At 38.6% G+C, this 15,176-nt stretch overlaps 1 protein-coding gene across 1 annotated transcript; it reads left to right on the top strand.

Annotated features, from left to right (window-relative positions):
• Positions 1-86: 86 nt before the first annotated feature.
• LOC143284530 (uncharacterized) lies at positions 87-14,956 on the top strand. Its single transcript, XM_076591241.1, has 6 exons — positions 87-732; positions 3,002-4,107; positions 5,707-5,921; positions 7,178-7,345; positions 9,677-9,785; positions 12,551-14,956. Exons 1-6 carry the CDS (start codon positions 147-149, stop codon positions 14,597-14,599), a joined length of 4,233 nt encoding a protein of 1,410 aa, XP_076447356.1. The 5' UTR covers positions 87-146; the 3' UTR covers positions 14,600-14,956.
• Positions 14,957-15,176: the final 220 nt, after the last annotated feature.

Below are 15,176 nucleotides of genomic sequence, written 5' to 3'. Positions count from 1 at the left end.
GCGTTGGCTTCCGCCTAATTCATATCGTAAAAAGCTTGTCATTGGTCGAATGCTGGAAATTCAATGACGTCAATGATCCTCAATCCAATCAAATCGCACGTCTTACCTAGTTTCGATTGTTTGTTATCGACTGAAATAGAATCAAGATGGCTGACGAAGAGACGATGGAACCACGTTCTGATGAAAACATTTTCGAAATTCTACAAAAGCAAACACCTTCGATAACTCAGGCTGATGATTCAAGAGTTACTGCAGAAGTTGATAACGTTTGTCCGTGTAAATCTACTACAGATATACAGGCAGAAAATCGAAATTTACCTGGGTTGCAGTTTCCTGTGCAGTCATTGCAGCAGATGACGGACATGGAGGGGCCGGATTTATCGCCAGATATGCCTGGTGAAGATATCAGCAGTGACAGCTCACCATCCGAACCGAAAAGACCGAAATTGCTAATGCCAACAGCCAATACACAGAACTGCAGTAACAATGATGCCTGTCAAAGTCCAGAATCTGGCAAACGACGAAGAGTTCAACATGACTATCGACGTCTTTCCAGTTCAGGCTATGTGGATGACTATGAGAAAGGTAAAGACAGTAGATTTTCACTTTCAAGTGATGGTGATACATCTCCCATTACACCAAAGCCAAAGAGCAATAACTCGTCACCTAAAACAAAGTCACCAAATCCATTTGTGGGACTGAAACTGCCAGTGGCTGAAAAACCAACATCAGGTGGGTATAGTTCTAAAAACAAGACTTCATCAAGTTCATGATCAGTGAGAATGAGTCACGAGTTTCCTTGGCTTGAAAATGGTCAGAATTACCAAAGATCATACTCAGCAGGTACCAAGTGTCAAATCAAGTATATAATGTGTCAGATCATTATGTATGAATGTGTACTGTAACATAATTGAGTATTAAATAATTAGACACTAACAGTACAGCTTGTGCAGCCATCACATTAATTTACAATTCCAGTGTTGGAACTGTGGGAAGTTGATGTGATGTGCTTTGACACGGACACTTTTATCTGGGAGCGTAGCTGCACAATATTGGTTATAAAAACAAATTACAGTGTTAAGGGAGAGAGAGAGAGAGAAGTGCATATTTTAATTGAGTCTTAAAATTAAGTTGATATTAATTGACTGACATATAACCAGAATAAGATATATGAATACCATGAGTCGTATGACATATACCATTATTTGTTAATACTTGCAACTTGATATAAACACAGGAAAAATATTTTTAAAATGGTAGCAGAAGAAAGCATTGAACAGTAATCACAGTGAAGAAACATTATTGATTTTCTTTCCCTTGGCTACTGCCTTCATCATTGTGAAGATTTTGATATTGATGGTCATCGCTTTATCGTACTTCGGGGGGGTAAATAAAAAAAAAAATCACCAATGAAAATGTAGGAACTCACCAGCTGTTAGCTGAATCACAAACTGTGAAGCTGAATCTGGTAAGAATTTCGAGGAAATTTATATTTTTGTCTTTAGCAGATTCAGGAATTTTTTCTTTTTTTCTCTCTCTCTCATTTTTTTATGTTTCATTGCCTTTGTGGTTTATTTTTTAATTGTAGTATATGCATTATTATTTTGGCCAGGTGCTTTAGGTTGGTTTGTTTTTTGTTATTCTCAATAACCTTTTATAAATGTTACACTAGTATGGGTGTCCTTGCCAGTGTCTCAGTTCATTTCAAATGTGAAATATCCGATTAAGTGAAAAACAAGGCCAAGACCTTTTTTCCCACAATGTGCCAATGTGGAATTTTAAAAAATGTCATTAGTATTATCATAATGAAATTTGGAAATTAGAATAAGATATTAATTTTACTAAATAAGGAATATATTCTAATGAAAAAGCAGTTATTTTATGGTATTAGTATAAGAATTAGTGATAAGAAAAAATTCAGCTGGTTCAAGTCACCTGACAGACTGGTACATGTTTTCCCAAGTGCACATTGTTGTATACAGTGTGCACGAATGTTCATACAAACTGATGAAACTTGTTCTGTTAAATTCCTTGTTGCAGTTTGCACAGTTTTTGTTGTTGTTTTTGTCTTTTTATCCATGCCTTGGTTTACCTCAATCACTGTGCCAGTGAACACAAAATCATTCACTCTGCATGAACACTTTCAATCATTCTGTATGAGTACTTTTAACCTGTTCTTTTATGGCTTAGCTGAACAAGAGGAGGTCACACATTCAAAGTGCCAGATTCACAGTGAGTGGGTGTTCTGCAACATATTTTTTTGGTTTCACCAGTTGTGAGGTAAAACAAAACAAAACATTTTTATGGATACAATACAAATTAGAATGCAGATTTGTTCCCCTCCTGTTTCAGTTTAAGTTTTAACAGTTGCAATAACCCAGGGAAAATATTTAAGATTTAATACATGTGTATTATGCTTTCTGACCCTGCCTGCCAAACAGGAAAATTATAAGGAGTATTTAACTACTCTCTTGCAAATTTTTGTTCCCACTTCCAGTGCATCTCACCAGTTGTCAGAGGATAATATTGGATTTTTTCTTCAGGGTTTTGTATTATCATATGTGAAGTTATAAGTACCCAAAAATGAAATTTCAGATAAACTTCTTTTTTTCAGTCATGACCAACTCAGTCACAGTATTTTATACATAGCTGAATTTTGACTATCGTCAAGATGGAGTTCAGTGTCACCACATATCATCAGTGTAAAATTACTAAAAATATAGAGTGTGGTAAAGCTTTTGTTTTATTTGGTTATAATATAACAAAAAAGAAGACTATATTAGTATATATATGTATAACACATTGGAAGATGATATTTAAGCTGTACAGTGTCCATTTTCTGTTCCATAATTCCTATCTCTTTTTAGTATTTGATTAAGTGGGTATGTCATATAAGTCATGAAGGCCTTGCTTCAGTTGCTGTCTTGTTTTTAACATTCTATCACTCTTAGTCTTATCAATGTTTTTTACACACACAAAAAAACTTTGTTTTATTTTGCAGAAATCAGTTCTTCGTTCTTGGAAACATCTGCAAAGGAGAAAACAGAAACTGTAGATGAACAGTCAGCTCTGCAGCAGAAAGATCTGAATGCCCAGTTGTCCCCATCATCATCGTCATCAGTGTCCAAGATGGAGCAGCCACAGGGTCAGTCTCCTGACAAGCAGCACAGCCCTCCTGGTCACCATCATCACCACGACAAGCACAGTGCAAGTCATCACCAACACAAGCATGCTGAAGTGTCTGCCAAATCAGGAAATGGCAAATCTGAAGTGAATCAGCCAGAGGATGTTGAAAACTCTGATACCCCAAGAGAACTGCTGGTCCTGGGTCCAACCAAGATTGTGATTCGTGACCCAGTAAAATCTGCAGTGAAAAAGAAGTCTGTGGGTCATTGTGGTGTGCAGGTCAGTCTGAAGCGCCGCACAGACAGCAAAAGAACTCAGACTTCAACTTCAGCCATGGCCTCATCCGCGCAGATGATGACACCTGCAAAGTCTGATTCAGACACAGTTGTGTCTTCAGTTCACAAGGGAACAAAAAGTGAAAAGAAAAACCATGGAACACAAACTAGAAACAAAGACAAACCTCACACCTCTGCGTCCCAGCATGGGCAGTCTGATGCAACAGCACATATCTCTGGCAGCCTGTCAAACTCCCGTTTACTGTCAGAGAATGAAGCAATGCCTGACTGTGTGCGTCTGGCACACTCTCGCTTCAGGAAATATGTCCACCTTGAAAGGTATGTGAACGGAGGGGCTCTCGTGGCCCATGCTTACCAGCATGAGCTTCAGGAGTTGTCTGCCCAAGAGCAAGAGGAGTTTGCAGATGAGTTTCTGGAGCTGGTCTATGGGGAGAAACCTTACCAGGTGTCCCACTGTGTGATGGGGATTGTCCATGGTGCTGCTGCGGACATGGAGGATTTCATTGACCACCTCAGCATCAACCACAAGGGCATGACGGTGAAGATGGGTATCCTGGGCAAGTCAGACATTCAGACGACTACAATAGAAAAGTACCGTGATTCCATGCTAAAGAGCTACAAGAATGGAACCTTTCGATGGGGACCATTGCTGCAGATCAGCCTTGTTGGTACTGTGCAGGAGGAGGTAAGCTGATGAGCAATCACATCTTTTTTATGCTGTCATGAAATCTTTTAGTTTTGTTGACTTTTAAATGGGTTCCCTCACTTTATTTCATGAATAGAATTATACGATTTTAAATATTATGGGTGTAGTGTTAAACACAACCAAGATAGAGATTTAAAATATATAACGAATAATTGACTCTCCTGTCTTTCACTGTCTTTGTTACTGTGTAGACTCTGCCTCTCAGTCTCTGTTTCTCTCTCTCTCTCTCTCTCTCTCTCTCTCTCTCTCTCTTCTCTCACCCACCTCCCTCTCATGATCATGATGTCATTTTGCTGATTTTTTTTTCGTCTTTTATTCTTATATATTCTTATGCACCTGTGGTTTTGTATATAATAATATTCACTGCACCCATTCATGAGGGGTAGTTGCATGTTTTGAATTAATCAGATGTTAACCTTACTTTCTGTCTGTCTTTCTCTTTTTTACCACTGAAGATATTGTACATTTTAAACCTGGAAGTTACTTAAGAGGTCAGCATTTGAGTCTTTAATGTGAAACTGAAAGTTCTTGATGTTGGTTTACGATTGTGTCCAATGAGCCGAGTTCCGGTAAACTACAATTTTAACATAAGGTGGGGGTTTTTTAGTATTAAACTCACACATCTGAATTGTTTTACATTATTGACTCCTGGTATTATTTCTGGAAAAGCTGTTAGTATTTGATAATTGTGAAGAAGTTAAATGTTTGTTGACCAGTTTGACATTAGAAATAGAAGTAGAACAACACACTGATTGTGAGATCTGTAACTGGTAAGCAGGCAGTGCTATTGGTATCTTGACCTTTATCTTGAAGAAGAGTCAACAGAGCCTGTCGTGGTTCTCCTGAAGTGACCAGTAATGAATCACCCTCCCAAGAACTGGATGCTTTCATCCTGTCAGTGTCTTCTTCCATGTGGTTACACACCACCAGTACAGAACTCCACCAGTAAACAGACAAGACCTCCAGGGGCATTTTTCTGTGCTTGGCCTGATATTGTTAATATTTATTTTAAAACGTGCTATAATCGTAACGGCTGTGCTCTCTCTGTCTCTCTCTCTCTCTCTCTCTCTCTCTCTCTCTCTCTCTCTCTCTCTCTCTCTCTCCCCCTCTTCCATCTTCCTCTCTACCCTCCCCGTTATATCTCTGTCTCAACCAATCCAACTCAAGGTCTTTGTTTCTGTTTTCTTGAGTGTAACTGACTTGTTACTAACTTCAGGTTGACTTTTTTGGGGGGAGGGAGGGGGTGGGGGGGATGTGATTTGTTTCGGTGTTTGTAACCAGTAAGTAAAATTCGGATGTCTTGAATTTAAATCTAATTTGTTGTAAACTTGTATACACCAGACTTTGATATTAGACTAGAGCTCAAATACAAACATCAAAACAGATTACAATCAGCACTATTTTTTTCTTTCCTTTTTTTTTTTCCAGTGAATATAAATTATATAATGCCTGAACTGATGGGTATCAGATGGACATATTATGAGTGCTTCCATACATTGATACAGTGTGTTTTTGATACTATCTAAATATTAGATGTGCCCCTTATTTATTGCATCCTCTTTTTATATTTTTTTTTAGGCTGGAAAATACCTTCCTGAGTTCCTTGACATGCTGGAAAAAGATCCATTTCTGCGAGCGGCCATGCCATGGGGCAGTGAGTCCTTGCTGTGTGGGAAGATCAGTCGAAAAGAAAGCAACGATGGTCCCATCTTGTGGGCCCGCCCAGGGGAGCAGATGGTACCCACAGCCGACATGCCAAACTCCCCCAAGTCACCTTTGAAACAAAGGAAAAGGTCTGTGTTGTATTTATGGTTAAAAAAAAAAAAAAGTTTTTAATCTTTATGTTTTTTGGGTTTTTTTTTATGGGATCAGTAGAGGTAAAACATTCAGAAACATGCTGAGAAAATGAAGATCCGTACAAAAATAAAGACCTAAACTAGGCAAAATTTTGTAAAAGCTAATATAAAACTTTTCCTCTCTCTCTCTCTCTTGATCTTGCTCTTTCTTTTCCTGGAGGGCTGGGTACATGTAAAAAATGCATGATTTTCCTAAAGATCCATACTTCTGCATTTGTGGGCTGCAACTCCCATGTTCACTCATATGTAAATAAGTGGGCTGTGTACTATGACCGTTTTTACCATGCCATGCAGGCATACTCCATTTTGGGGGGTTATACTATAGATCCATTCAAAAATAAATACAGACCTAAAGGCAAAATTTTATAGAGGCAAAATTTTATGAAGACAAATCTCTCTCTCTCTCTCTCTCTCTCTCTCTCTCTCTCTCTCTATCTCTATCTCACCCTTTCTTTTCCTTGAGGACTGGATACTTGTCAGAAATGCTTGATTTTCTAATTCGTTCCATATTAAAAAAAAAAAAAAATTATTCAATCATTCCATAATCCCTCTCTCTCTCTCTCTCTATCTCTCTCTCTGTGCCCCACTCCTTGTGTCCCCCATCCCACCCTGTCTGTCGCCCTTGCTCAGTCTTTCAGGATTGGATGGTATAATGTTGAAATTTTATGGAATATTGGACCAACATGCTGTATCAGTACATGCATTTGTCACTTGGTGTTTTAATTTGTGATTGAGAAGAAAGGAACATACTATCAAGTTATGCCGTGTTTAAGTCCACATTTAAGATGTTAGGATGACATTTGATGTAAGATTGATTGGTTTTTGATAATGAAGGACATTTGATTATAATTAGAAGTCGATGTTTTGTGCTTTCGCATGCATGAAATGAGCTTAACAGTAAGTTACACTTGTGCATAAGATTGCATGCATGCACACATCTAGATGGACACACATGCATGCATGTGCACACACACACACACACACACACACACACACAGGTCACTCACACAGGTCACACACACACACACACACACACACACATCAGTAATATAAAGATAACTGCAAAATAGTTGCATCAGACAATGTTGTCACAACACTACAGATTTCTAACACAAACACATTCTGATCTATACTTTGTGTGTAGATTGAAGCAGTTGAGATAGTCATTCCTTCCTTACACTTCTTGTTCACAGGGGAATGAATGAGATCAGGAATTTACAGTACCTGCCACGATCCTCAGGACCACGAGAAGTATTGGTGGAGGATCGAACTCGCTGTCATGCAGACCATGTTGGTCATGGCCCTGACCGCTTTACCACTGCTGCAGTGGGTGTGCTGAAGGGCATTAATGACCCTGAGGAGTAAGTGATCACAAAAAGAACTTTGTGGATTTATTCATATAATTTAAAAAAAAATTTTTAGCATGCTTGTACATACACACACTCACACACACACACACACACACACACACACACACACACACACACACACACACCCCAACCTGTCTCAGCTTGCACATGCTCCTATGCACACATCACATGTACACATCTTATGCATACATCGCGTACAGGCATGTATAATGCACACATCAATGCATGCATTCCCTGTTTTTTGGTCCCTTTTTTGTTGTTGTTTTTTTGTCTTCTTTTTTTCCAGCATACCAACACACACAAACATATGATGATATTTATTTGTATACAGTAACGGACACACATTTATTCACTCATTAATATGATGCACTGTGTATTCTTTTACATTTTACAAATGTGTGAGCATGCACATCAAGTATACATGCATAGTATGCATCTCATTTTATCTGTTCACAGCTACTGTTTCTCTCTCTCTCTCTCTCTCTCTCTCTCTCTCTCTCTCTCTCTATATATATATATATATATATATATATTTTAAACTTCCTGTGTCATAAACCAGAAAATACTGTTTTACCCTCAAAGTTCATCTCCACAGTTATATTGAGAGTGTTGGTAACTCCCGTTGAAGAAGTTACATTACACACTACATGGTTGAGCTGGTGTGTTACCATACTGTTGCAGCACAATGCCCACTTTGCAGTCAGTTTTCTTTGTTTCCATTGATTTTGCTATTGAAAAGCAAAAGTTGTGGCAGGAACACCTGTAGTGTTTGTGTTTTAGGCTGAAAAATATTACAGGAACACTTGCACATGTATACTCTGTCAAAATGTGATTCATTTAAGCGTTTTCATAAATCTGTGTAAGCTTACCCTGAGACAGAATCATCTGAATGAGCATTAAGTATCAAATTTTTCAGTTTCAATCTGAATGGAAATGCTAAATGATGTCTGTGACTTAGTTGTGTGTGTGCATTTGTCTCCTTAAAAGTTTTAAGCATGAATAAACATTGCTTGTTTGATCAAAAAAAAAAAAAAGGCTGATTATTCCAGAATAGTTGTTGAAAAAAACTTTTTAAAGGACCATTTTCCACATGTCAGATTCACACTCGTTTTGTATGATGAGTGGGGTATGAGTTGGCTTTGTGGAGGTGAAAGTATGTTTATCAAAAAAGATTATTGGTTTTAGCAGATTTACTCAGTGGTGTGGTGTTATGGATAAACTGGCAAAAGTGGTTACATGCCAAGTAAGTGAAATTTATAAAACATAGAATTCCTTTGGGAAGTTTGCTTAACTTTCTGAGTGTGTGTGTGTATGTGTGTGTGTGTGTGTCATTTTTGACTCACTTGTGTAAACAAAGTGAGTCTATGTTTTAACCCGGTGTTCGGTTGTCTGTGTGTGTGTGTGTCTGTGTGTCCGTGGTAAACTTTAACATTGACATTTTCTCTGCAAATACTTTGTCAGTTGACACCAAATTAGGCATAAAAATAGGAAAAATTCAGTTCTTTCCAGTCATCTTGTTTAAAACAATATTGCACCTCTGGGATGGGCACAAAATTTTTTTTTTTAAATGAAGCCTAATTATATGCAAACTGCATTTACTGTTATATTTATATTTTTTGTATTCTCTAAACTTGGCACTTTGATCTGATATTCTGACCCAACAACAAGAGCAGTCATTATTATCATTTTCTGTTCAAACAGGAACTTCTTTTGCTAAGCATGGAAGTTTTATTTATTTTGCAAACGTTTTGGTGCAGATAGTAAAAAAGGGAAATTACTCTGTAATTAATGCTAGGGGAGTTAATTTGCTTTAAACTGATCTTTCTCATCTTAAACATGACATTTTGAAATTATACTCAATACATAAAAAACTTGGATTTTTTTTAAGTGTATCACAAGTGAGTCTTGAAGGCCTTGCCTCTCTTGTTTATGTTCTATTTTTATTTTTTCATTCAGGAATTCATTCATTCACACATAACTCATTCAACACTAAGAGTCCAGCTGACCAAGTGGATTTCACTAGGGTGGTTTTCTTGTTTGTTTGTTTTTGTTTTTTCTATATTGGTAGACAAGTTGTTGGGTTTTTTTTTTATATTCTGACATTGTACAGAAAAATACCAGTAGGTATATCGAAACACGAGAGTAAGTGGAGTATGAGCGCATTGTTTTTGTTTTTTGTTTTTTTTTTACCTCTCTCCATCACTACCAGTAGGTATGTTGAAACATGAGTAAATGGAGTATGAACGCACTGTGGGTTTTGTTTTGTTTTATTTTGTTTTTTTGTTTGTTTTTTTAACCCCTCTCCATCTTCAAATTTTACAGAAAAGAAAAGGCACGAGTGCTCAAGGATGTGATCTGTTTTGATGCTGCTGATTTCCATACGCTGGTTGAGAAGCTTCAGCTGGACCTGCACGAGGCCCCTGTGTCGCAGGTAAAATGAAATCCTCTTTATTCTCACTGCTTTAGTTACTTTCTTCTTTTCTATGAAGCCCCTGTGTCACAGGTAAAATGAAATCCCCTTTGTTCTTACTGCCTTGGTTTCTTAATTCATTTCTACAAAGCCCCTGTGTCACAGGTAAAATGAATTTCCTTTTGTTCTTACTGCCCTGGTTTCTTAATTCATTTCTACAAAGCCCCTGTGTCACAGGTAAAATGAATTTCCCTTTGTTCTTACTGCCTTAGTTTCTTAATTCATTTCTACAAAGCCCCTGTTTCACAGGTAAAATGAAATCCCCTTTGTTCTTACTGCCTTAGTTTCTTAATTCATTTCTACAAAGCCCCTGTGTCACAGGTAAAATGAAATCCCCTTTGTTCTTACAGCCTTGGTTTCTTAATTCATTTCTACAAAGCCCCTGTGTCACAGGTAAAATGAATTTCCCTTTGTTCTTATTGCCTTGGTTTCTTAATTCATTTCTACAAAGCCCCTGTGTCACAGGTAAAATGAATTCCCCTTTATTCTCACTGCCATAGTTTCTTTTTTCATTTCTTTTGTTTGTTTATTTTACCATATCTAGATTTTATCCTTGAAAAAGGTCTGTACTGACCAAAGATTTGGATAGTTTGCATCAGTTTGACATGGTAAGTATATTTAACACCAAACATGGAGTATAATACAAACTCCTCCTTTTAGATACATACAATTAAAATACATTAGTTCTGTTTTAAAGTAGGTGAATCCCAATTGCCACCAGAGAGAAGGCTTGATATGTCTACTTTCATTATCCGCAAGGAGCACAGAGATGCCATCTGTTAGGATTTGGTGGTATTTTGTTACATTCAATTGCAGCTTGTTCCGACTTTATGCCAACATCAAAATTGTTCCGATGAGTTCATTTTGACAACATAGCTTGGTCACTTGCTTTCCTGTTGAAACATATCCCAGATGCTCGAGACTTGCTGATCACGAGGCCAAGGCAGTTACTACTAACCTTGGGTCTCACATAATGATGTTCAACTAATCGTGTGCGTGTTTGTATTGTAACAACATTGAGTGGACCGATCACCTTAATCATTTGCCTGAACAAGAGAGGACATGGCTAAATCAAGTTGCGTCTCGGTCAAACAGCGTCAGTGCCAGGTGGATTAAGCTATAGAGTGCAAGGAAGGAACAAGCGTCTCCAATTAGAGAAAGTCAGCTGACTACATTCCTACTGCAGTTTCCAAAAACTTCTGATTGAATTGATAGGCTGAAAATGTGTACAGTGTAGAATATCATAACTTTGGATCATAGTTCATGACTATATGTACATAAGGTATGGCGGCTCATTTAGTTTTTAGTATTCATGTATTTTCTACATTCATTTGGTGGCTTTTTCTAGCATCTTATAACTTATATTCTGAAAGTATGTGAAATTTGTTTGTCACATTTATAGTTCACTCATTGTAAAATACCCTTCAGACTATCATAAATTGATGGTCTGTTCATTTTCCTTTAAGAAAAGTATGGGTTATGTATACTTTCTTGCAATTGTTTGCATGCTAGGATTTTTTTTGTTTGTTTGTTTGTTAGTCATTACCCTCTGCAACAAAAAAATCACCTGGCAAATACAACGTACAAGGTGAAATAATACTTGGCACTGAAGAGGTTAAACAGAATTAATCAATAAATCAAAATATCTTGTATCTAGAATCTTCACAGTAGTGGTGTTTGACAACTTATTCAAGAATACTATATGGATTATTCTGATAGGGAGAGACTTTTTAACTCTTGCCAGCAACTTCCATTCACAGAATGCCCCATTATTAAGTACACAAGTCTACTAGTCGACGCACAATTAAGTTCACTATATTTAAAAATGATATGTCTCAAATTTGGGAAGATTCAGCAAAATACTGTACATTGCACCTGTCTAATATCACTTTACAGACAACAGACATTGACAGAAGAGTCTGTATACATTGCAAGATCGGCCTATATTTGGCCAGTATGTATGAGCACATATCACAGATTGACATAAGTTTTACAGTTGGGCCGACAGCAAAGTTAGAGCTGTATTATCAATGGTTTCTCCAATGCAATGGGAAATCATTTACAGCTTAGTCTTTTGTGAAGGACTATGGCTCTCAAACTTGAAGGCAAAATTGCTCTGGTTCTTAGTGTTGCAGCCCTGGGGGCTAGTTGGCCTTTGGGAACCATCCCAATGCCGACTGTCCTAAAACTCCTTGGCCAAGAGAGTGGTGGTGTCATTTGGGTTAGACACTGTCCACTATAATCAAATTCTAGCCCAAATAGTCAGGACGGCAGTTACCTCCTGTTTTTCTGATGATCATAGTCGAACACGACAGACTATCATAGGTACAAGATGTCAGTATTTTAAAGTGGGAACTGATGCACTTTTGCTGGAAAAAAAATCTTGAAAAATGCGCACATTGAAACTGCATGACTGAACAAAGGCAGGATAATTACCACTGGTGAAGAAGAAGAAATACCTAAGATAAAAGGAGTAAGGGGTGGGGAAAGTTGAAGAAAGAGATGTGATTTTATGATTATTGTGTTAATTCACTTAGACCTGGTCGTCATATTTCTGTGTGTTTGTTTTAATGTGGTTGCTGTTTTATTTTGTGTTTTCAGTTAAGATTTTTTAATTATCTGCTTTCAGTTTGCATGGCATCTGGGGTTTGCACAGCTATGGACAGTGTGGATTTGGATTAGATTTCATTAATTGACAGAGTTAACTTTTTCCTTTTCTGTTTCAGTGTGTGATGTGGGTGGAAGATGCCAAGCTAAACCAGCTGCGCAGAGAGGGTGTCCGCTATGCCCGTATCCAGCTGCGGCACAATGACATCTACTTTATCCCTCGTAACATCATCCACCAGTTCAAGACAGTTGCCGCAGTCACCAGCATCGCCTGGCATGTTCGACTGAAGAGATATTACCCTGAATCTTCAAGCTCCTCAGATGTTATGGAAGAGAGCGACGATAAGGAAAAGGGTGTTGAGGAGATCATGGAAACTGAAAGCACGTCTGTTGAAACTGATCATTCTCAAGTGAAGAAAGCCCGAAGTGAGCCAAAGGAATCCAAAAATGACAGTACTACGGGACATGATAGAAACAAAAAGACTCATTCACAACGCTCAAAATCAATCAAATCTCATAGAAAAGATGACGTTCAAACTGCTAAAGGCAGCTCGTCTCATTTTCACAAGGGTGGTATGGATGACAGTTCCAAATCAAAGAAGCCTTCATTGTCAAAGACATCTTCAGGTCAGCTTTCATCCCAGGCAGTTCGTTCTTCATCACACTCAGACAAATCTCAGCTGAAATCCTCATTGTCACATTCTCCGTCTGATGGACCCTCCCCAAATACAACACAGAGTAGATCTGACAAACGTGTACCCAGTCATCATTCCAAGAAGCCTTCTCATGAACATCACTCACAGAGAGTTTCATCCAGCCATTCCAGCAGAGGATCCACTGACAAGTCAAAGGCAACAAGCCATGGACATTCTGGCAGCAAGAGTTCCTCAGGCCACAGCAAATCCAGCCACCAGAAGGGGGTTCAGGATAAACAGAGACATGGGCCCTCCCATGGAAGAGAGGAAAAACTGCCAGTGAAAGATTCAAAGTCGTCAAAACAGAGCTGTAAGACAGCTGAATCTAGCAGCTCTGAACAACAGAAACGTGATGATGGGGCTGAAGTGAAAGCAAAGACAGACTTCATTCCAGTCCAGGCAGATTTTGACGTCAAAGATGACACACTTGTTGTTTCCCAAAATGAGGGTGGTGGTAAATGTGGTTCTCAGACAAATACTGCAGCAGAAAGTGGTCCTGTGGTGTCTACAGTCCCTGTGCCTGAGCCAAGGCCACAGCCACAGCACAGCATGGAACAGACTGCTGTAAAGCAGGAAAACAAAGATGATGAGTATGAGGTAAAGACTGTCTTTGATGAACCTGACACTTCTGAAGCAGCACCAGTGGATGAATCTGCCCAAGCTGAAACTGCAGACACAAAATATGATTTAAAGGAGCGTGCACACTCCCAAGGCAGTTGTCTGCTGCCTGTAAAAAGATCTTCAGAACCTGTGACTGAAACTACAGGATGCACAGAAGATTTTGCACAAACTGGTGAAGTAAGTCAAGATCCAGTGGAAGAATCTGCACAAGCAGTTTATGCCACTTCAGAGGGAGAATCTTCAAAATGCGATCGTGCCATTGCAGCACCTGTGCAGGAATCAGAACAGGCTGGAGACTCAAATCCCAACCCAGAAATGACACAAGAACCTGATGCGATGAGTACATCATCAGTGGAAGAATCGGCATCAGGGGACAGTTCTTTACAGTCAGAGAGGATGAGCTCAGAACTAACGGAAGTATCTCCTGTGATGCAAAATGCAGAGGGTGCCATCCAGACACAGAGGAGCAGCACTCCTACCACACTGGATGCTTCAGGAGACGCTGGTGACATTCCCGCCACTGTGAGTGATGGCACTTCTCCCATTCCCACACACCAGAAGCTGACATCAGAGGCAGAGGATCAGCCACCTGTCACTGATGAATCCTTCGTTACAGGAGAGTCCAAGTCCCACAGAGAGGGACAGGCGTCATCGCATGGCTCTGAATACTTTAAATCTTTCTCGTCAGTGGAGGACAGTCTGTCTCAGAATAAAAACACTTCAGGCTCTGCTACAACAGACAACATAAGTGAAGTGGAGAGAGAGATGACTTCTGAGTCAGAAGAGAAAATGGACATCTCTTTTGAGGACACAGGCTCTTCTCACAAAATGCATCCAGATGATGATTTGTAGTGTTTCAAATGCATTTTGGGAAGAAAAAACTTTGTGTTACCAGGATTCAGCTGATTGAACACGAATCCTTTGCCTGGTCATTGTCATGTAATTTTGTACAGTATATATATTGTGTTGTATTCTTGAATTGGCAGCAGAATCTTGTCTGAAACAGAGAAAGAGAAATATTTATTTTATTGTTGGCTTTCCCCCATTATACTAAATGGTTGAATGTTACAATTTGTAGTTTCATGATTTGTGCATATTTCAAACTGCTTTCAGGTGAGTCTCCATTGTTTCACACTGCAATAATGTGTGTATATAATATATGATATATGTGTGTGTACAGTGTAAAACATGGAATATTACAGCGGTTGAGTTTAACATGTTGCTCTGTTCTCATTCTTATCACTCTGTCTTGGAATTTTCATTTTCTTTATTCTATTTTTTTTTGGGGGGGGGAGTAAGGGGGGGTGATTGTTGTTGTTGTTTTGGTTTATTTGCATCGTGATATGTTAGTCGCAACATTAGCTGATAATTTTGCATTGTCATTAGATACTGAACCTTGTGGTTAGGCTTGTGCAGTGTGCAGCACTGA

Source organism: Babylonia areolata, chromosome 8 (assembly GCF_041734735.1).
Source record: "Babylonia areolata isolate BAREFJ2019XMU chromosome 8, ASM4173473v1, whole genome shotgun sequence".
Lineage (NCBI taxonomy): Eukaryota > Metazoa > Mollusca > Gastropoda > Neogastropoda > Buccinidae > Babylonia > Babylonia areolata.
The sequence above is the reverse complement of the archived record's forward strand: the minus strand, read 5'-3'. Positions and strand labels throughout refer to the sequence as shown.

Coding starts and splice junctions, on each gene's coding strand:
- LOC143284530 (XM_076591241.1), top strand. CDS start 147: ATGGCTGACGAAGAGACGATGGAACCACGTTCTGATGAAAACATTTTC. Junction 4,108..5,706: donor TTGGTACTGTGCAGGAGGAG/GTAAGCTGATGA, acceptor ATTTTTTTTTAG/GCTGGAAAATACCTTCCTGA. Junction 5,922..7,177: donor CCTTTGAAACAAAGGAAAAG/GTCTGTGTTGTA, acceptor TCTTGTTCACAG/GGGAATGAATGAGATCAGGA.